General features: G+C 40.5%; 1 protein-coding gene across 2 annotated transcripts in view; it reads left to right on the top strand.

Annotated features, from left to right (window-relative positions):
- The window catches only part of map3k22 (mitogen-activated protein kinase kinase kinase 22), an 86,924-nt gene that overhangs the window by 14,201 nt on the left and 50,119 nt on the right, over positions 1-22,604 (top strand). For both annotated transcript variants that reach the window (XM_017717667.2, XM_017717676.2), the window contains exons 2-3: positions 6,901-6,987; positions 9,834-9,878. In XM_017717667.2, coding sequence (XP_017573156.1) covers positions 6,969-6,987; positions 9,834-9,878 — 64 coding nt within the window. In that variant the 5' untranslated portion in view covers positions 6,901-6,968. The remainder of the gene's footprint in view (positions 1-6,900; positions 6,988-9,833; positions 9,879-22,604) is intronic.

Here is a 22,604-nt window from a genome sequence, read left to right as displayed (position 1 = left end):
AGTGAAGAAAGAGATTTTTTCAGTGTTTACATATTTTTGTTTAGTTTTGTAGTTGCTTGGAATCTATACCGAACTCTCTTGTTTTCCCCCAGAGACTGATTTGCCCCTCCTGGGGCCTCTGGTGTGTGGATTGGGGAGGGGTTCAGTTCCCAGAATTAGGCCCCGCTGTAACCTGTGAGTCACCCACAGTGGCAAACAATAGAGGAAGGCTGCCACTTTTTCTCGACCGCTGACCTATTGAGCTTACTCACCTCAGGAACCACCTCAGTGTGATGATTTCAGCCTCTGTGCATTTAGAGAAGGTTTCCGCTTTTTGGCTTGCTTTTGTGACTGGTCTCGCAAGAGTAGGTGAGGGGATACCAAAGGGGGTCTTCTAAAAACCTTTTGCTGACATTTGAAAACAACAGCTTTTGATGGCTGTTTGCTAAGGAAGAAAGGATTGTAGAAGATGAACAATGCACACCATTTGACCTCTAATGGGTTTTCAGTGTGTCCTGAAGTAGCTTTGTTCTCCGACACACAGACTTGTGCCTCAGCTCCTTCTGCAGACTCTGACCAGATTGGTGATTTGCTCATGACGCGTGTAGAAGCCTAGCATAACCGTCCAGTCTAGCTTTCTGGGCCTTAACATGTAGATTGGCAAATACACACCCTCATTCACTCTTAATTCCTTGGCCTTGTATATTGGCTTGACATTTTTGTCCTAAATATCATGTCAAGACAAGCCTAGTATGAGTCAATAGGAGTGGCACATGGGGAACGTAATCCAGTAATCTTGTAATCTTGTTTTGCCAGGAGAATTGTACAGGAAAAAAAAATAATAATAAAGACAGTAACAACAGAGATGTGTTGTATTTACATAAAGCCTTTCACAAACCCTTTCTAAGATTTCATTTGCTGTTTTAGCACATGGATTCCTCAAAAAGCCTCATCTAACCTAGCAGGCTTTAGGCCAGCAAGTAAAGCTCCAGTTTTGTCCATTTAGTTGCAAGGTTTTAAGTGTTTAAAAATTGGTTATGCATTCAGTGACTCAGATAAAATCATCGGAAACACAGTGCTAATATTGCTAATAGAAATCTGTTTGCCTTTTGCATAGCAGTGAAAATTGAGACTATGATTATAAATGACCTGGCTAAGGGTAAAAATGTATATTATGAATAAGAGTGGGCCGAGGACAGATCCCTGAAGCACCTCATGAAGGTGACTACAGTTGCTTTCCTGTGTCATTGTTCTCTCTCTGATAATTACCATTGGCATAAAGTCTCTGTGCCTTGGTTGGCAGTTGGGATCAGGTTGGTGGTGTGTGCAACTCACGTGCTGAGCAGAACAGCTGAACAGATGGGCTGTGGAGTGGGTGCTTGGTGCCAGACGCAGCAAGGGCAGAGGACTTCAGGGAGATGTGTGTCACTGTGTTTGGAGGACCACCTGTCTTTGGAAGCACTTCTGAACGTGCTGACGGCAAGCACAAGGTTACTGAGTGTCTGTGCTACTCCTGTGAGGCTCCATGTGGCTGTTGGCCCAAACTCTGACTGTAATAGCTTGACAAAAAATCAGATTTTCCCCCTTTCCCCAAATGCTGTTGATTAGCCGTAGCATGTTTGGTATTTGTATGTTTGGTTTTGCACTGGAGTTCCAAGGCTAATGTAAAGTGTAATGGAATATTATACCTCACAGTTAGCCTTGCTGTTAGTATGAGTGCAACAATAGTGTATTTTGTTGCATCATTCAGTGCTAGCCCCTTAATTCACTATACACAAGCAGCAAAGGACTCAAAGGACTTAACAGATTGGAGCAAATGCAATACTGAGTTAAATGTTTATCATGTTGGGCAGAATGTTTGCATTTATTCGCTTTAGTGCACTTGTAAACTTACAGAAATACATTTTATTTTTGTTTGTAGTACTAATATGGGGTGATGTCTTCCCAATTTATATATTTTATGAATGCATTAATATATAATATGTATAATACAATATATAATATGTATTGGCATCGTCAGATATGTACATAAAAAATATCAGAAATCAGCATCGGCCTGTAATACCCATATCGATGCATCCTTACCCAAGAAGCAGGCTTTGGACACGTGATTGGCTGACTGCAGTTGGGGTAAGGTTAATGTAGTGTAACTGTGCTTCTTCCTTCAGTAGTCACCTTTTTTAACTAGGCCATAGCTTGAAAGTGAAATGTGGCTGAACATAATAGAGTAAATGATGTATGTCTAAGCTTTGCAGCTGCGGAAGCAATTTTCAGACATCAATCAAGCTCTGCTCAGGCTTCATTGTTTGATATGAATGGAAAGTCACATTGCTTTATTTGCGTTTTTGCAGCTATTATCCACTAAGGATCATCTCCCGAGTGTCCGTAAGTTTGGGGGTCTTATGACTGGTCTTCAGCCTCCAGCTGTGTTTGGTTGGTGCTGTCAGTGGCTCTGCTGTGGTTGCTGTGAAGCGCAAGCGACTGGCTTGGCCTGCTCTGTGGAAACTTACAGAAAACTCTTTGTGCCTCGCTCGAGAGCTCCAGACATTTTTCTCTGCTGACTCTTTTTGGAGAAACTCATGGGCCATGCCAGCTTTAGAAACAAAACCAGACAAATAAGGCTCTAAAGCAGCCTTTGAAAGACATTTTGAATCAGAAAAAAAGAGGCTTTTTGGAGTATGTGGGGTTTTCAGATCCCCGCTGAGCAAACATCCAGCAGTTTCATCTTAGTGGAATGTCTTGTGCTATTTCAAACTATTCAGAGTCATTTTATGTCACAAATAAGTATTGAGCCCAAAGTTCAGTTCAGCCATTCCTATTCTGCTGCAGCCATTTCAGCACTATGATTAGTTATTACTCCTTTAATGCCCAACAGGCAGGAGGTCTTTTACTCTGTTTTTCAACCATCCATTATGCTTAAATAAACAGATGTGCTAGCTAGATATATGTCTCTCTTAACTAGAGCTGCCTTTGAAATTATGTCCAAGACAGCCCATCAGCCTGTAACTCCTCAGAGAAACTGATGTTGATCTCCAGACTCTTTCCCTTCATTGCCAGCCAGGTCTTTGACATAATCTCTCCGCCAGCCAGTCAGAGAGAGGCAAGCTCTCGTGCTGTGACCTTTTATCTGTGAGGATTGTTTTCGTACATTTTTAGCACAAAAATATTCAGACTATAGTAAAACAAGAGAAAAGCCAGAGATAACTTAGAGGAGCAGCACAGTGCACCTGATTTTTGAAGTGCTTTGAACAAAACCCTCATGTTTTAAAATTATTTCTCTCTCTCTCTCTCTCTATGTAGATGTTGTATGTATATTCTTACATAAATGCACGTATGTGTGTTTGTGTAATATGCACATATAATAATAAATTATCATCTTACAGTCATTTCAGTTAAACTCATTCTTAATCTATTACTACTACATTTCTCTCTGTCAGTGACCTGTCAGTGGCCAATAAAACAATACAACACTGAGCAGTGTTTGAGCAGTTTGAGTTAAGGGCTGCTGTGTGCTTCACTTTGCTTTAGTTACATCCGGTTCAGTTTTGTGTATTGTGTTATCAATGTCCCAAGCAGCTTATCTAGACATGCACGTCTGGACCCCTAATGAGCATCAACTGGGGGAGAAAGTGTCTGGAAAAATGACTGAGAGGAACTCAAAAAGGGAAATATCCCAACGTCCTCTAGACAGTGGAATTATAACAATACATTTACAGCAGAAGGTCTGGAAGATAAACCTGTAATGAGGGTATTACAGACTGCAGAGACCAGTTAGTGATGGGAGAACCCTCAGTATGCCTGTCAAAGTTAGAACGTAATCACCTAATCGCAGTTATTTAAGCTGGCTGTGATCACTTCCCACAGTTGTTAGATTTCAGTCATAATATGCTGCCACAAACAAAGTGTAAATTTTGTGTGTTAAGTTTAAGCAAATAAATGTAAATAAAAGAAAGCTTTTTTTTTTTTTACTTCATTTGCTCATTTAGAACATGTAGCTTTGCCTGGCTCTACATCTAATTTAGTATAACTGTAGACATTTGTGTGAGTATTGATTCAATATACAACCAGTGCTAAGAAAACATAACTACCAAGTAATGTGGCTATTCAGCCAATTTGGCCACTTCTCTTACGTGGAAAGACAGTTAAATCATTAACAGCAATTATTAAAATGACTGTTAATCATTACACAGGTTTATGATTGTGATCGTCCTACCCTCAGGGCCTTCTAGGCCTTCAAAGAAGCTCATGTTTGTTTAATGTAATGATCATGCTTTTTGTATTTGAACTCTGCAAATATTGTAGTAGTTCTCTTATTTCGTTGTTATGTTTTGGTTGCAGACCCAAAAAAAATCTTGAAACGGCCATTGGAACTGGTTGCAGTCCAATAGGCAGATTAGAATCCTAGATTGATGCTTCCCTAGACTACAGCTAAGCTGTTGTGGTACGCTGCCGTTGCTGCTCATTGGAAAAATATGGATTATCTAGTTTGGCCTCCGCCATTTACTGTCAGTACTGTATGTCTGAGATTTGCTCTTCAGTGATATCAGTCACTCAACGGCCATAACATGATGATGATTGACAAATGATATATTGTGCAGCCCCATCAGGCAGCAGGAGCAAACATACCGTAATTGCTTCTCAGTGTCTCTGAGTGATGTGACATTGCTGTGGCAGGCAGACGGCTCGGAACGGCTCACATCACCTCTGCACGCCTTTTAAGTGTCACGATTCAGAGGAAAGCGTTAGATCAGTGAGGCTGTCGCTGACAGACCCTCAGCCTGCTGCTGAACTCTGTGCACTCCTCCGTCTCTGCTTTAGAAAGCGTCGTCGCCACCTTTAACGTTCGGGCCTTAATAACATCTCGAGGATAAAGAGGAAACCGGTGCTGGACCTTTTAATCCTCCACTGGCACTTAGACAGGATTAAGGCAGGCATGTATGGCTTTATGGCAAATCTAAGTTTTTGCTGATTTAAATTGGCCCTTAGGTAGAGATTTACATTTTTATATGACCGAGGTGTCACTTTGCTGAATGAGCCTGAGTGAGTGGGGTTGTGGCCTGTTTGTATTAGAGTTTAACTGTAGGGGAATTCCACTAGTTTTTCAAAAATTCTGCATAATTTAATTGTTAAAATCTTAAAAAAAAGTCATTGAGTGACTCAGAGTCATACATTTTCACAGTATTGGTGATAGGAATCAGATGTCTAAATATTTCTAATACTAAATACCTTAATACTAAATACCTCCCTGAACTGGTTTAATTCCCCTTTAACAAATACAACTAACAAATACAAATAATACAAATAGGGCACAACTCATACTCACCACTATTTTGCCGTCATCGACATTACATATAAAACCCAGTAAACACATGCTGGTTAACTGGTCTAATGTAGAACACATGACACCTTTTATTACCACCACTTTAATGAAATCCGAGTCTTTACGTTTCTCTGTAGTGAGCGATTTCATATCAGAACACCCTGAATGACATTGTTTACATCTCAAACATTATGCGGTAATTTTAAAATTCTCTTTTAAGCACTTATGTATTGATGTATTAAGTACTATTAATCATCTATTAGCCACTGTGATATTAATGTCTTAGTAGTATGTAGTATTGAAGCATGTACCCACGTACAGAGCCATAGTTTCAAGGGAAACTGGTGTTTTTCAGTCTAATCTGTATTAGCAGCATCTGTATTGTCATTGACTCAAAGCACAATTATGATAGAAGCCAATGGAAAAGTGCTTCAGCAAGAGTCCATTGGCTTCTATTATAAGTGCAGGGAAGTGCAACGGAATTACCGTCTGTGGTAACTTACTGTATGCCACATATGCGGCAGATAGAGACTAGGATGAAAATTGATGAAGTATTCCTTGAAGGTGTTAACTGATATTTTTAATGATATGTTTACGGTGAAAATGAAATCTTAATATTTAAGGTCAGAGCAGCTTCAAAACAAATGCACACATGAAAACATTCACATGAACGGTTGTGTTTCCTGATGCATATTCATTTTAGTTTACTCTGAAATTTGTCATGTAATATGTAATCAAGACTGGCCATCACATGGCCACCCATCATGCTTTTAATTTAAAAGCACAGGTTATTTATTTGTATATATTTATGAGGAGGTTCCATAAGAAAGAGCAAAGTCAAAGGAAAATAAATGGGGAGAATATTGCAGTTCAAGAAAATGATTAAAAGCTACAGAGAAAAATTTGCAAGACCTGCTTGACAGCAAAACTGTCCCAATCAGATAAACAGTACTTTAAGCTTTCTTCTTATTCAAGAGAGGAGAAAATCAAGCTCCTCTCTTACTTCCATGGTGAGAAGACAACTCAACACTATGAGCCTGAAAGGATGTGTAGCTGTCAAGAAGCCCTCACTGAGAAATGAGTCAAGCAAAGAAGCTGCTGGTGTTCTCAGAACAATGGACTGGCCACCCCAGAATTCAGATTACTTTGATTGTGAGAAGCAGATACACGAATGAAAGGTGGTCTCTGACTTTTGTTGATTACTGTTTATTTTTTATGATTTTTTTTTTTTCTGGTTTGTGACTGAGGTAAGTGTGTTTTTGTTTGCCTTTATCTTCAGATTCCTTGAATTCTTGCCAAAATGATCAGTCAAATAATACAAGTGATCATTCTACTGTGAATAGTACCTGTTTAAGTCGCCCTGTTCATGCATTTAAATGCACCTCAGTGTGCAAATAAGGTCTTCTGTGTGTTTAGCAGAAGTGGTTCAGTCAGCTGTGTGTTATGTAAGTCTTGTTTCTCAGGGCGTGGATCGCAGTGTGTGTGTGTTTGTGGGTTAATTGTAAGTGGAACTCAAGGTGTGTGTGTGTGTGTGTGTGTGTGTGTGTGTGTGTGTGTGTGTGTGTGTGTGTGTGTGTGTGTGTGTGTGTGTGTGTTTACAGGCTGAAGTGTTCGCCTGGTTGACGGAGTCGAGCGCTAAAACGTTCGAGTTCAAGGCGGTCACTTCCTGATGATGACAGTAAACATGGGTAAGACTGAGGAACAACGTTTTCTCTCTCTCTCTGTCTCTTTCTCTCTCTCTCTCTCTCTCTCTCTCTCTCTCTCTCTCTCTCTCTCTCTCTCTCTGTCTTTCTCTCCCTCTTTCTCTATCCTGCTCCCCCTCCCTCTCTCTGTCTCTCTCTGTCTGTCTCTGTCTGTCTCTATCTATCTATCTATCTATCTCTCTCTCTCTCTCTCTCTCTCTCTCTCTCTCTCTCTCTCTCTCTCTCTTTCTCTCTCTCTCTCCCTTTCACTCAGTCTCTCACTCTTTCTCTTTCCCTCTTCCTTCTTCAGCCTTCACTTTCCTCACTCTTTCTTTGTGTCTGTCATCCTCTGTCTCTCTCTCTCTCTCTCTCTCTCTCCCTCTGTCCTTATGTCTCTCTTTTTCTCTTTTTTCTCTCTCTCTTTCTTTCTCTTTTTTTCTCTCTCTGTCTCTCTCTCCCTCTCCCTCTGTCTGTCTGTCTGTCTCTCTCTCTCTCTCTCTCTCTCTCTCTCTCTCTCTCTCTCTCTCTCTCTCTCTCTCTCTGTCTGTCTGTCTCTTTCTCTCCCCCTTTCTCTCTGTCCTGCTCTCTCCCCCCTCTCCCTCTCTCTATCTCTCTCCTGCTTTCTCCCTCTATCGTACAGTCTTCCTCATTCTCTTTCTCGTGTCACCTCTCTCATGTCCCTTCCTCACTCCCTTTATCTTCCTCTCTTTCTCAGTCTCTCACTCTTTCTCTTTCCCTCTTCCTTCTTCAGTCTTCACTTTCCTCACTCTTTCTTTCTGTGTTTGTCATCCTCTGTCTCATTCTTTTTCTCTCTCTCTCTCTCTCTCTCTCTCTCTCTCTCTCTCTCTCTCTCTCTCTCTCTCTCACTCTCTCTTTCTTCCTCCCACACTCCCTGTATCTTCCTCTCTTTCTCACATTTTCACTCTTTCCTTTCTTTTTCCCTCTCTTTCCTTCTATCTTTGTCTGCCACCTTCTGTTTCTCTCTTATGATCTTCCTCCCTCACCCCATCTATTTTCCTCTCCGTCTTGCTCTCTTGCTCTTTCTCTTCATCTCTCCTTCTGTCTGTTTCTTTGTCTTCGTCTCTGTCATCATCCTTTTCTGTTTTTCTCTCTCGATCTTCCTCTTTCACTCTCTCCTTCTCACTACATCACTCCCTTTATCTTCCTCTCCTTCCCACTCTCTCTTTATCTTTCCATCTTCCTCCCTCACTCCCATTATCTTCCTCTCCTTCTCACTCTCTTGCTCTTTCTTCATCTTTCCCTCTGTCTCTGTCTTTGTTTCTGTCATCTTCTGTTTTTTTCTCTTCACGCTCTCTTTATTTCTCCCTCAATCTCTCTGTTGTCCTCTGTCTATTCTCCTCTCTCTCGCTCGCTCGCTCTCTCTCTCTCACTCGCTTGCTCGCTCGCTCGCTCAGTTTTCCCCTCTTTCACACTCACTACTCTTGCAAATCACTCTCTTCCTGTTGTCAGTTCCTCTCAGAGAAACTCAACAGTTTTCAGCATCAAGGTAAAGCCTGTAGAAGCAGCTCAGCAGCAGACAGGAGGCCCCTTTCTGCAGCGTTTCTTAGTGCTGCACTTTCAGTGCTTATTGGTTTTAAGCTGTAATTATGGAGTTCAACAAAATCCAGCCCTATATGTCGAGGAAACCTTGAAAATCAGTTCTGAAGCTTGAGACTGTCACAGCAAATCCTCTTCATTTTGCAGTGAGATGTAATGTAACTGTAACTGTACGTTAATGTAACATCTTATTCCAACAATGTCAGAAAAAAAGAGTATCATACAGGTACATTTTAGTCCTCCAGGGTACAAACAAGGTAATTATTTTATGAGAATGAAGTGATTTTGAAGCATAAGGACAGCTGACATTAGTTACTTGGTTTTGATATGACGCTAGCTATTTAAATAGGTCACTGTTGTCCCTCTGGGTCTCCTTAAATGGTCAAAAGTTTTTTCAAACACAAACCACATTTTATGTATACGTCAGTTCTGTTCATAAAAGGATAAGTTCATTTTTGAGAACCATTTAAAGTCATGTAGGAATTTAGGAAGTGTAAATGTATGTGTGGGGATGTTTGTTACAGTGGTATTTGGGTTCAACATTCAGACAGTCAGCAGCCTTTGTGTGGTTTTTACCCAGCGATAAGCCACAGGGACATTTACAACACCTGAGCAGTGGGATTAGCACTAGGGGACATCATAAAAGCCAAACAATGAGAACAGGTACCATCTTAACCCATTCATGTCCAACAGCTACATTTAAATGCAGCAGAACTTGTTCTGTTTAGATATTTATACCTTAGTTGAACATTTGATTGCATTAATTCAAAGAAATATTGGGTTAAATGTAACTTTCATACTTTTAATTTGGATAAAAGTTTGATTTTCTCTTGTTTTGTTCAAATTGATGGTCCCATGTGACCAAAAGACTAAGTAAAGTGAAAAATTAGTGATAGTTTGATCAGTTTGAAAAAGTCTTGTGTTCAGGCAAGCTCAAAGAACATACAGACCAAAGTATATTTACATTTTCCTTTGGTTTATTCCATGTTGGTCCTGGATGAGTCAATTTCCTGCATATATTAGTGTTTTTCTTGCTATAACAGCCCATTTTAACTTTTAAATATAACACATTTTAACCTTATGAAGTGTGTGGAATGAGTGAATGAGTTGGTGCAGATGTTTATCACTAAAACGTGGTTTATTCATGGCATATTAGACCCGTAGGCAAGTTACTGTGAATGCTAGCATTTGTTAGTGTAGTTCAGGACAGCTATTTTCTGCATGAAAGTCTGTTCACTTCTAATGAGGTCTTTTATGCATGTGAAACCTGATGTGGTTTTCTTTGTGTTTTACAGATGACGGTCTCCAAAATAGGCCTGGGCCACACAGGAATACACAAGGTAGAACTGACTGTTCAACTTACACGAATATATTCTTTCATAGCTGTTAGCTTGGTGAGAAGCTTTACAGAACGTTAGCAAAAATTCCATTCGACCTAATGTGAAATTGCGGTGCACAACACAGTATTTTGTCAAAATACATAAATTAAAAGTAGGTTAGTGTAGATTAGATGTAGTTTTTTGTCCTGTAATAAAGATTTTAAAGGATAAACATCTAAGCTAAGCGGAGATGAACTAAGTTGAAGCTAAGCTAAGAGCAGCTAAGCAGAAAGTTAATCAGTTTTAGCTGTTGAATGCTGCTAGCTAGATTCATATATAATATCACAATACTGCCAAGACATTTTCTCGATATTTCATGTGCATCACAATATTTAGTTTTCTTTAGGCTAGCAGTGATGAAGCTAGTGAACCTTCATCTATCAATCAAATGTTTATCCCAGATAATCTTCATTAGAAGTAAAATACACAAAATTTATACTAATAATTCGACCCTTCACATGAATACACAATACATGTCATTTGAAGCTAATAACTCCCATGAATGTATGTATTTTGACATTCAACCCAATTGAGAAGTGTGTTTATAAGAATTTTACCAATACAGTGTTCCCTCGTTTATTACGTTCCCTCGTTTGTTACGTTCCAGGACCACCCGCGATAAACGAAAATCCGCGAAGTAGGGACGCTATATTTATTTAAGTATACACTGTTTTAAAGATTTATAAACACTCCCCCACACTTTTACGCTACATAAACCTTTCCCATTCCCTTAATAACCATTCCCACACTGTTCTGTGCATGTATTGTACCTTTACACTTACTGTGTCTTGTTTACAATCTCATGTAGGCAAGTAGCATCTCAGGCGGGTGATGCTGCTTCTCGTTTTCGGTGTGTATTCATCCACTAAGTTAATATGCACTATTTACTGTAAATCGTAATATTTTATGATTTATAACATTCCTTTATTGTTAGAATTAATATTTTTTAATAGATTTTTATACATTTGGGGATTTTTTTAATGTAAAAATTCATCAAATATATTAATCATTTCTGATTATATTAATACTTTCTGAAAACCCGCAATGCACCGAGTCCGCGAAAGGTGAACCGCAAAGTGGCGAGGGAACACTGTATTCTCTAAAGCGTGTCCAGCCTAATGTCAGTAGCTATAAAATAACATATCAGTGGGTGGGGCCTGAGTAGGTCAATTACACTTAATTTAAGAGAAATAGTAAAACATTCAAGAAAGTCCTTCCACTGAGATGTAACAGGCAGTGTAGACTGCATTATAATGCATGGCAAGGCTGCCAGCGGCTGAGTTAAAGCAGACCTGGGACACAGCAAATTCAAACACGCCTAAACACTTACATCATCCACATTACTCTCTGTTAAATATTAATGCACAGGTTGCGACAGCACATTCTTGTGAGGAAATATTTTGTTTGGTGTATGTGTCAGGAAAAACAGAGGCCCATAAAAATACAGTGTGGGAGAGAGAGTGTGTTTATGTGTACACATAAGTTGGCAGTTTATTACAGTTTATTCCATCAATGGAAAGGGACCACTATTGGGCCCCTGCTGACCTGATATTAATTGAGTGGTGGACTATTCCTCCACCAGACATAGTATATCAGTAGTGTTGCTGGGCTTTACACGTAATCCCTCCTTGTAGCCCCACCTTGGTGGTGTACAGTTATAGCCCACCTGTTGATGCGCAGTTTTTGGAACACAATTGCAGCTTTTTTTCAAATCAAACAATCATGTACAACTCATGTCAGAAACAGGGGAAATTCATTTTATAGCTAATGTGAAAAATGAATGGGTTAAGTGTCCTTTAACTCGTATTCAAGTGGTCAATTTCTGACTACAGAGCTGCACTTGGCTGGGTATTTTTTGGTTGATGGACTGTTTTCAACCTAGCGGTGAGGAAATTCCCAGCAACACTACACTCATACCTGCACCGCATGCACTACCATGTCAGTGTTGATGCTGTGCTGAGACCCTCGTTCAAATAATATCTGGAGAGTGGTGATCCTTTGGTGGTCCCTTTCTATTGATGGATAGTGTAGACGGGACAACGAAATTGGGCAGCAACAGATGCAGTGCAGCCTATAACTTTAAACCAGCAAAGTGCACCTAGATGGCAGGAGCTTCTGATTAAACGGTCATTGACTGTACCATGTAGGTTTACCTAATAATCTGGCCACTCAGGTAATGATTTAATGCTTGTTTGAGTATGTGGGTCTATGAGTGTGCATCTGTACGAGTGTGCTTCACATACAGTGTTCTAAGTTGCTATACTCCACTTTGCTAAACTTGCTGAATGCCTTTGTGGTGATGTGAAGTGCAGCGCTAGGGAAATCCCCCTCAATGTCTCCATTCAGTCCAACACTCAGCATGCTTCCTCCAGCCCACTCACACATGCACGCACACACACACACACACACACACACACACACACACACACACACACACACACACACATACACAGACACACAGATAGGTGATGCAATCCAGAGAAACCACTTCCAAACTTCCCGGCAGCGCTCTTTGACTAACAGCGTCATTGGATTGCATGAATAGGTCCTGCTTGATCAAGAAAGCAGAATCTCTGAAAAGGTCAAGGTTGATGTATGTCATGGTAAAGGGGATGAAGAGTGGTTACAAGAATAGATTAGCAAAAAGTCTAATTTACAGTTTTCCTCCTGAGCCCACATGTAGTTATTAAACCAAGATATGCTTGGTGTCTGATGTTTACTTCTTTATTGTTGCACTGGAGGCTAATGTAGCTTGTAATGGAAGCTTATGTACACCAGTTAGCCTAAATCATCACATACTTGCCTTAAATTGCATTAAGTTGTTAAAGAAGCACACTGGTGAAAAACGTAACCATTGCTGCATCTGTTGTAAACATGCCTACACACCTTTTATAGCAGTGCTGCTGTAGTCTCTGCAGTGAGATGTCCTGGTATAAAGACAAAGAAAACCACCTTCTGATGTCTCTTGAAGGTTGAAGGTAGAGGTCTGCACAGGACTGTTTTTTTTTCAGTCCCTGTCCCACAAAATTTCATCTCACTCCCACAGAAAATCATTTGTCCCATCCCACCCGCAACCAAAAAGTTTTGGCCCGCTCCCACCCACGCGGTTCCGTCAAAGTAAACTGACATCCAATATCAGACAATCTATTGAGAGATACATTGCTCTCTGCTAAAATAACTTTATTAAGGCTATTCATTATTTTGCAGGGTTTCTCTTAATGTGTGCTTCATCCCGCTCCCGCCTGCAATGGGTTGGTTTCCTGCCCGCTCCTGTGTGCAATGCTGAAAATTATTCCCACACTGCAAGATACTGTGCAGACCTCTAGTTGAAGTTTGAAGTAGATTTTAAAAGACTGCATATTCTTTGGGGTGGCTAATACTTTAATTATTCCTGTAATGAAGAAAAATGTTGGATGGCCACACACATGCAAGCTAGCACAACAGGGCCCACATCCTACAATGTTCTTAAATTTTCTTCCCCTGAGGTCCAAAAATACTTCATAATACATCATAATTCATTTTTACATGACCGTTTTCAAACCTCTCTTTATCCCTTTAACTGAACAACCTAGTTTTTGTCACTATGCATTTAAGACTGATTTTTGTAAATGAGCTCTGTTTTGATTGACTAACCTGTATTGTCCCTTGTTCAAAAAGCAGTCAGGGCAGAAACTCTCCTGATGGTGTCATTATGAATGGGCAGGGCTAAACTAAAATAGGCTGAATAAGCAGGCATATATGAATGCGTAGGTTTTCCTGACACCACCCAAACATGTGAAATCAAAAGAGGCTGTTTTGTGGCTTTCTGAATTCAAAAACGTGAGAATGTTAAGTTTTCCATGATCTTGGTCCTTCAGATCAGTGGCTAGCCGTCAGGAATTGTTAAGCATCGTAGGGATTCCTGATTGTTGTATGCTGTATTTTCGTAGGGCACAACAATATGAACACAATATTGTGAATAAGTGCTGCACTGCAGATTACTGCATAGCATGACAAATAACATGTTAAATGCTCATTGTAGGCCAGAATGACCATTTAAGTAACCTCTAATAGATTTACTTTTGTGGCTTCTGATGCTGTGTTGCAGTTCTAAAAATGGCCAAAAAAATTGTGTAGTGGTCAGCAACCCAGATTCAAAGAAGTGCCAATTTGTCCTTTCAACAAAAATCAAGCCACCTTGGGAGCCACAACATTTTATGTCCATTTCACCATCTTGGCTGTAAATGTGTCCCAGTTTGTGCTAATGTACTAATATAGGATAAAAATCTAATCTAAACGGAAGCACAGACTTACTTTTCTCTGCTTTAAGCTTTAGTTAGCTGTAGCTGCTTTTCTCCAACAGGAAACTTTTCCACAGAAGTAAACAGTTTTTTGTAAAATGTCTCTCAACATTTGACTTTTTGCAAAGCTGAAGTCAGCATCTCTTTTTCCAGCTTCTTGTTCAAAGTCACAAAGCTAAAGTCAGTTTCTTGTACAAATTTTCCCCTTTCAGCTTTTAATTTTGCCACAAATACATTCTGACACTTCCGGCATCATTTAAGGTGGAATAGGAAAATTCAAAAGAGAAGTTTTGTGACCTTTTTTTATGTTTGATTAAACGTATGCAAAAAAGCCTCTAAATTATTGATGCTCATCTTAAATGTCTCTCTTTGCCTTTTCGTTAGGCGACTTCGTTGTTGTCTGGGTTGCTATGTAATCAGCTGTCTGCGCCAACCTTCATTTAAGACAATTAATTCTTAAAACTGTGATAGAACAATCAGCAGAATTTTTTTATTTTATATTTACCTAAAAATCTAATTCTGCTGTGGAGCCACAAAAGAGCAGTAAAAGAGCTGCATGCAGCTCTGGAGCCACATGTTGCTGACCCCTGGCATAGTTAAAGACAGTAGTAGCGGCCATCTTGAAGATTAATATATATCCGTGGTTTGGTCCATGTTTAGAGATGACATGGAATTTGTGCTACAGTATCACATCCCATATGAAATGTCTCTTTAACATTACTAAGCAGCTTAATGCAGTTTGAGGGAAGTGTGTGAAAATTTAGACATGCAGTTTGCACAATACCACTTGGTGTACATAAGTTTCAAGACCCCAAACACGTTTGGCCATCAACTGCATTAGTGTTAAAAATGGAAAACTGTAAATTTGAAGTGTAGTGAAACTGCTCCTTCAACATCTCCTTTTTTGTGCAGACTAAGATCAGAGGTTGATTGTGTTTGTGGGTGGGCCACACTGCGTTCCCTCAGAAGGCCACACTATGTTCTTTTAGTCTCTGAGGTAATGCCTAATGGCCGTTTGTGTCTCAGCTGTGTCAGTCTGTGTAGGAGTGTGTGTGTGTGTGTGTGTGTGTGCGCGCGTCTGTGATGTCATCGGCTGATTTATTGGCAGTGGTGGCAGAGCAGCTCCTTCTGTTTGTTTGGTCTCCTTGACTCCTCTGGACTTGAGAGCAAGAGAATGGAGAGAAAGAGAGGGAGAGAAAGAGAGAGAGAGAAAGAATAGGAGAGATTGTAAGAGAAACAGAATGAAAGAATAAGAGAGAGTGGTGACAGAGTGAGAGAGCGAGACAGAGTATAAGAGAAAAATTAATGTGTGAGAAAGGAGAGTAAAAGTAATGAGTGGAGAGAGAAAGACAACATGGAAAAAGAATGAGAAAGATGGAGGGAAAGGAAGGAGAAAGTGACAGACTGGGAGAAAGTGGAGAGTAAGCGAATGAGATTGTGAAGAGAGAATGTGAGAGTAGGGAGAGCGAGAATGAGAGAGAGCAAAGAGAGAAAGTGAGCGGTGGAGAAAGTGGAGAGCGAGACAGAATGAGAGAGTGAAGAGAAAGACTGTGAGAGTGGGGAGAGCGAGAATGACAGAGCGAAGAGAGAAAGTGAGAGTGGGAGAAAGTGGAGAGTGAGACAGAATGAGAGAGTGAAGAGAGAAAGTGAGAGGTGGAGAAAGTGGAGAGCGAGACAGAATGAGAGAGTGATGAGAAAGGCTGTGAGTGAGGAGAGCGAGAGTGACAGAGCGAAGAGAGAAAGTGAGAGTGGGAGAAAATGGAGAGCGAGACAGAATGAGAGAGCGAAGAGAGAAAGTGAGAGTGGGAGAAAGTGGAGAGCGAGACAGAATGAGAGAGCGAAGAGAGAAAGTGAGAGTGGGAGAAAATGGAGAGCGAGACAGAATGAGAGAGCGAAGAGAGAAAGTGAGAGTGGGAGAAAGTGGAGAGCGAGACAGAATGAGAGAGTGAAGAGAAAGACTGTGAGAGTGGGGAGAGCGAGAATGAGAGAGCGAAGAGAGAAAGTGAGAGTGGGAGAAAGTGGAGAGCGAGACAGAATGAGAGAGCGAAGAGAGAAAGTGAGAGTGGGAGAAAATGGAGAGCGAGACAGAATGAGAGAGCGAAGAGAGAAAGTGAGAGTGGGAGAAAGTGGAGAGCGAGACAGAATGACAGAGCGAAGAGAGAAAGTGAGAGTGGGAGAAAGTGGAGAGCGAGACAGAATGAGAGAGTGAAGAGAAAGACTGTGAGAGTGGGGAGAGCGAGAATGAGAGAGCGAAGAGAGAAAGTGAGAGTGGGAGAAAGTGGAGAGCGAGACAGAATGAGAGAGTGAAGAGAAAGACTGAGTGAGGAGAGCGAGAGTGACAGAGCGAAGAGAGAAAGTGAGAGTGGGAGAAAATGGAGAGTGAGACAGAATGAGAGAGTGAAGAGAGAAAGTGAGAGTGGGAGAAAATGGAGAGCGAGACAGAATGAGAGAGTGATGAGAAAGGCTGTGAGTGAGGAGAGCGAGAATGACAGAGCGAAGAGAGAAAGTGAGAGTGGGAGAAAATGGAGAGCGAGACAGAATGAGAGAGTGAAGAGAGAAAGTGAGAGTGGGAGAAAATGGAGAGCGAGACAGAATGAGAGAGTGATGAGAAAGGCTGTGAGTGAGGAGAGCGAGAATGACAGAGCGAAGAGAGAAAGTGAGAGTGGGAGAAAGTGGAGAGCGAGACAGAATGAGAGAGCGAAGAGAGAAAGTGAGAGTGGGAGAAAGTGGAGAGCGAGACAGAATGAGAGAGTGATGAGAAAGGCTGTGAGTGAGGAGAGCGAGAATGACAGAGCGAAGAGAGAAAGTGAGAGTGGGAGAAAATGGAGAGCGAGACAGAATGAGAGAGCGAAGAGAGAAAGTGAGAGTGGGAGAAAGTGGAGAGCGAGACAGAATGAGAGAGCGAAGAGAGAAAGTGAGAGTGGGAGAAAGTGGAGAGCGAGACAGAATGAGAGAGCGAAGAGAGAAAGTGAGAGTGGGAGAAAGTGGAGAGTGAGACAGGATCAGGGAAAATGAAGAGAGACACTGAGAAGTGACCAAGAGAGTGGGGTGAGTGAGAATGAGAGAAAATGGAGAGCAAGATAGAATGAAAGAGTGAATAGAGCAACAATGAGAGCGTGAAGAGAGACTGAGAGAGTGGAGAGAATCAGAAAATGGAGAGCGAGAGAGAATGAGAGAGTGGGGAGAATGTGAGTGAAAGAGTGAAGAAAGAGACAAAGATTGAGTGGAGAGAGAGACAGAGAGTGGGGAGAACAAGAATGGAAGAAAGTGGAGAGCAAGACAGAATGAGAGAATGAAGAGAGACTGAGAGAGTGGGGGAGCAAGAGTGGAAGAAAGTGGAGAGTGAGAGAATGAGAGAGTGGGGAGAATGAGTGAAAGAGTGAAGAGTGGAGAATAAGAGTGAGAGTAAGGGTAAGAATGAGAGCATTACAGAGAAAATCAGCAGAAAGAGGGAGAATAAGAATAGTGATGTGCAGGAAACAAATAAAAGCCTCACAGGAAAGCAGTTGGTTGAGATTCACTGTAAAGAATTAAATGCTTCCTTAGTGTCAGGAGGGAGTGTAATATAAGTTTTGATTCTCAGTTTTCTGCACCTCAGCAGTGAAAGTAATGTGATATGTATCATTTCACACTGTTTCACTGTTATGATGGCTGTCATCTCAAGTGTCATACCTGATATGTGCACTCTGTAATTATGCTGTTTACAAAAACATTACTGTCTTCAGGTTCCTGGAGCAGTTGTTGCTCTTTGTAGTTTCATTATGTTCTGTGTTAATAATGAAAGAGAGCCCATCAGCAACTCGACCGGTTTTGTGAAGCGTCACTTTGCGGGTTTCGTATTTCACTGTATCGCCTCATCTTTTCCACATACCTGTAAATATAGCTCTGATAACCTCATCCCATTACATCATGTTCAGTGCAGCTCATCGTCTTTCTGAAGCAGTGCCAAATAAGCCTGTGGAGCTGACGCACTTAAAGAACACACTCACACAAGAAACATCTCAAACATTCAGCACTTTTCCTGATGAAAAATGAAGACATAATGAAATGAAATGTACACTCTTAAAAAAGATGTTTTTTCAAGGGTTCTTTAGTAAAGACAGTAGCTATATATAGAACTATCAACACCCAAAGAATCATTTGCATGCATAATGGGTTCTTTGCTTGGTGAGATGGTTCTTTAAATTGATGGAGAGTGTGTTGTGTATCATTCAATGTAGCACCTTTATGAAAAGGGTCCTTGTGTTGTTACAATGTCAAGCTTGTAACGATGGCTATAGTTATATAGAACCATATGCAACACCAGTTAACCATGCAAAGAACCCTTTAAGCATGCAAATGATTCCTTGAGTGTTTATGGTTCTGTATGGTCTGTATACTTACCAGTCTAGATGAAACATTGCAAGGGCAGCATCAAGCCTCATCCCTTTACTCATCAAGAGCTTTCTCTGGTGGTGGAAGTTAGCGCTGGTGTGAAGTAATTTTGCTTCTATTTATCTCATTTCTTTTCTTTGCTGTTGAATGTGGTTTCTTGCTGGAAGCGGGCAGCAGTGTTGATGGTTGCTTGCAAAAGCCATCATTGTGCTTACTGTGTTCCTTTCCTTAAATGGTCTAATCAGGGGCAGTATTTTCAACATGATTGATAAGAGGTTAGAAAACACCCTCAGGGCATTGGTACTTCTACATTCTCTCATGTTAGACTCATGACAAGTAAGCTATATTGAGATGAGATGACACCATTACACTAATAATACACACTGCTCTCACACACCTGGACACAAAGAACACATGCATAAATGCTGTTCATAGATTACAGCTCAGCATTCAACACAACCATCCCTGCCAAACTCATTCCTAAGCTAACAGACTTGAGTTTGAACTCTCATCCCTGCAACTGGATACAGGACTTCCTGACGAGCAGACCCCAGGTGGTGAAAGTTGGGAGAAGCTTCTCTTCCACACTGACTCACTGGAGCACAGGGGCTCCCCAGGGATGTGTGCTCAGCCCCCTCCTGTACTCCCTTTATACACATGACTGTGTAGTCAAACACACGTCTAACATCATCTTCGAGTTTGCTGATGACACCACCATCCAGATGAAACAGCCTACAGAGACGAGGTCAGTGCTCTGTCAGAGTGGAGCCATGACGACAATCTCTGTCTCAACATCAGCAAAACAAAGGAGATGATCGTGGACTACAGGAAGCTACAGAGGGGTGGTCACTCTCCCCTATCCAACAATGGAGCTGAAGTGGAGAGAGTCAGCAGCGTGAAGTTTCTTGTTGTACACCTCACCGATAACCTCACGTGGTCCCTCCACACCAACACTATTGTGAGATGTGCCTATCAGCGTCTCTTCTTCCTGCATAGGCTTAGGAAGTTTGGTCTGCTTCCTCAGATCCTCACCAACTTCTACAGATGCACCATAGAAATCATACTCATGGGCCTCATCACTGTCTAGTACAGCAGCTGCACTGCCTGTGACTGCAAGGCCCTTAAAGGAGTGGTGAGGATGGCAGAATCCATCATAGGCAACAAACTACCAGCCTTACAGGACATCCATCAGTCCCACTGCCTGAGGAAAATCAAAAAGATCCGGTCAGACAGAAGCCACCCAGCACACGGCCTGTTCTCTATTCTGCCATCAGGCAGGTGATTCTGCAGCATCCAGGCTAGAACAACCCAGTTAATGAACAATTCCTACCCACAAGCTGTCAGGTCTCTGAATAAGCTGTGAAACTGTGGGTCCTTCCCCAACTACCATTTCACTCACTGTGTCTGTATCATTATATCATCTCTGCTATGGACAATGACACCTTAACACTAAATTGCTTTAAAGAACAATAACACTGACTCACTTAAGTCACTTTAAATGCATATATCCTTCACAGATGATCCCTTGTTTAGTATAAATAAATAAATAAAGCAGAGTTTTTGTATATTTTGTGTACATTTGTGTTTTCTGCTGTATTTTTATTTAGTACTTGTTTACTTTCTGTATAATGATTATCTCACCACAAGCATTTCAGTGTATGAATGTCTTGATGTGCAAATGACAAACTTGAAACTTGAACTTGAAACTTGACAGGCTCTATGCTGCAGGGGCTCACTATCGCCTCTTGAGGTACAAAGTGGTTTCAGCACGAAAGATGTAGAGTGAAAGTGAAGTTCAGTCCAGAGATTTGTGTACTTTCAGCTGTTTCTCTTGAATGAACAGCTCCATCATGATGCCTGAGTTAAAGTTTGTTGGCTTTCTGATCTCGTAGCTCCATTCTTTTGTGTCACACAGTGTTTTAGTGTCCTTGTTTTGTGAGCTGAGTGCCAGTTTTCAGTCTGACATCACCATGTTTTTTGAACCAGTCATCAAGTGATTTAATGAATTAGACAAAAGCTCATTGGAGAAGGTGATATAAAGCCGTTCATCATCCATTTATGCTGACACAGGAATTCAATTGTGCATGCATAATTTGTGTAATTGCTATTAACCAATAGTATAAGACTCTAGCACTCTAGCAGCCACACCTGAATATAAGGTCACCATGCTTGATGCCAAGCATCAGCTAGAGGGATATAAAGTCCCCATGCCATTGGGGTCTGAAGCAAAGAAGTGATTGAGCTCCATCCAGTACCTCCTGGATCAGTTGATCCAGAACTAATCATCTAACATCAGTACTTAACCATACTTATGCTCTTGTGACTGAATGCAATCTAATCCTCTCAGCAATGTTCCAACATCTAGTGTAAAGTCTAAAAAAGCCTGTGAAGTCAGTGGAGAATAGGCTGCCCAGTATATCACATGTAAATATTCGCACAATGTTGGGCTTTGCAAGGTTGATATTGCAGGAAGCTGCAGTATGCAAATAAGCCAGCTAACCAGTCACAGTATTGTTAACGTTCTGACCAGTCCCAGTTGCAGAGGAGCTTCCATTGGTGTTTTGACAAAGATTATTTTTGGTCAAAGTAATGCAGACCAGATTATATAAGCTGTTACATCAAAATGAAGCAATATAATGGCAATACAAATTTTTGAGGCCTGAATTACTCCTGCTTTTGTTTGTTGTTTTTAGTTTAGCATTTTAAAAAAACCTAATGGCTAAAATAATTAAGACAACCGGCAGAAACTAATAGTCAACCTATATTCACAAGCTTTTCAAAAGTACAGAGAAATGTAAAATTTCAATTTAAGGTTGCTTGATAGGTTCTGATCTCAAACTCTCAAACAGAGTGTATAATATCACCAAACATATTAAACCAGTCATAAAGTGATTTCATTACATGATATCCTGAGTTTACATCATTTTCATGTTATGGTTTATGGAGTTTACTATCATTGGCAGTAGTATCGGGCTTTATTGATTAAGTACGGTTATTTTTTTTAAAGTATGTTTTTATATCACATTGTCACTGTATTGTATGATATTTAAGTGGGTGTAATGAAGTTAGCATTAATAAAGTAAATGAAACCATTTTTTCTCAGTACTGCTACCCTATGCTAAAAAAATGCCTGAGATAACTTGTTTGATTGGACTGTTTTGTCCCAATTATACCTGAGGGAACCAGACAGAAGTCACATTCCCAGAAATGAAACTTAATATTTATTTAAAATTTACAGATTTTAAATTGTTTAATCTGAAGCAAATGACATACATTGCAGTAAACTGGATGCTAATTCAAAATAGAATTGAAAAGCTAAAAAGAAAATGGGGTGCTGTTCCTGCAAAAGCATTATATTAGGGATATAATTGATGCCAAACTGTGACTGTTAAAGCTAGACCTTCAGTTTGTGCCATCAATGTAAAAACTCTTTAAAAATATGAGAAAAACTAACCGTTAACATTTAAGCGTTAATTTAGCATCCTTATGGTATTATTTATAGTATGTTAGCACTAAGCTAACAAAGGAGCACATGACTTTTTGGCTGTTCCAAATTAAACACCAACATTTAAAGCTTGTAATGGCTATTCTAAATGTTTTATTATACTTGTACCATGTTTCTATATACATATATAAAACCTATAATTTGCTTTGTATGTTGCAGTTTTACAGTCTTTCAGTAAAGATTCCTGGCATAGAGTTACCACTTTTTAATTTTTAACAACTGGCTGGACTTTGGTTAGATTACTGTTTGTATTCACAGTCAAGGGTGTATCTGGAGCTTCCTGAAGATCTAGTGTCTTGTTCATTGTCACTGAATTGGTCCCACTCATTGTAAATCAAAACATATTGTTTGTATCCTCCATCAGTTAGTACTTAATCGGATGCGTAAGCCCTTCAGATCAGCTCCTGAAGTCCCAGGCAATGGGAGAGCTCACTTGGCTGTACCTACCAAGATACCTAATTGGACATTTCTCTCTTTCAAAATTTTAGCCCATTTATTTCAAACCAAAACAAAACAATGAAATAAGAG

Source organism: Pygocentrus nattereri, chromosome 24 (genome assembly GCF_015220715.1).
Source record: "Pygocentrus nattereri isolate fPygNat1 chromosome 24, fPygNat1.pri, whole genome shotgun sequence".
In the NCBI taxonomy this organism is placed as follows: Eukaryota; Metazoa; Chordata; class Actinopteri; order Characiformes; family Serrasalmidae; genus Pygocentrus; species Pygocentrus nattereri.
Note: the sequence above shows the minus strand (reverse complement) of the source record. Positions and strands in the feature narration are given on the sequence as shown.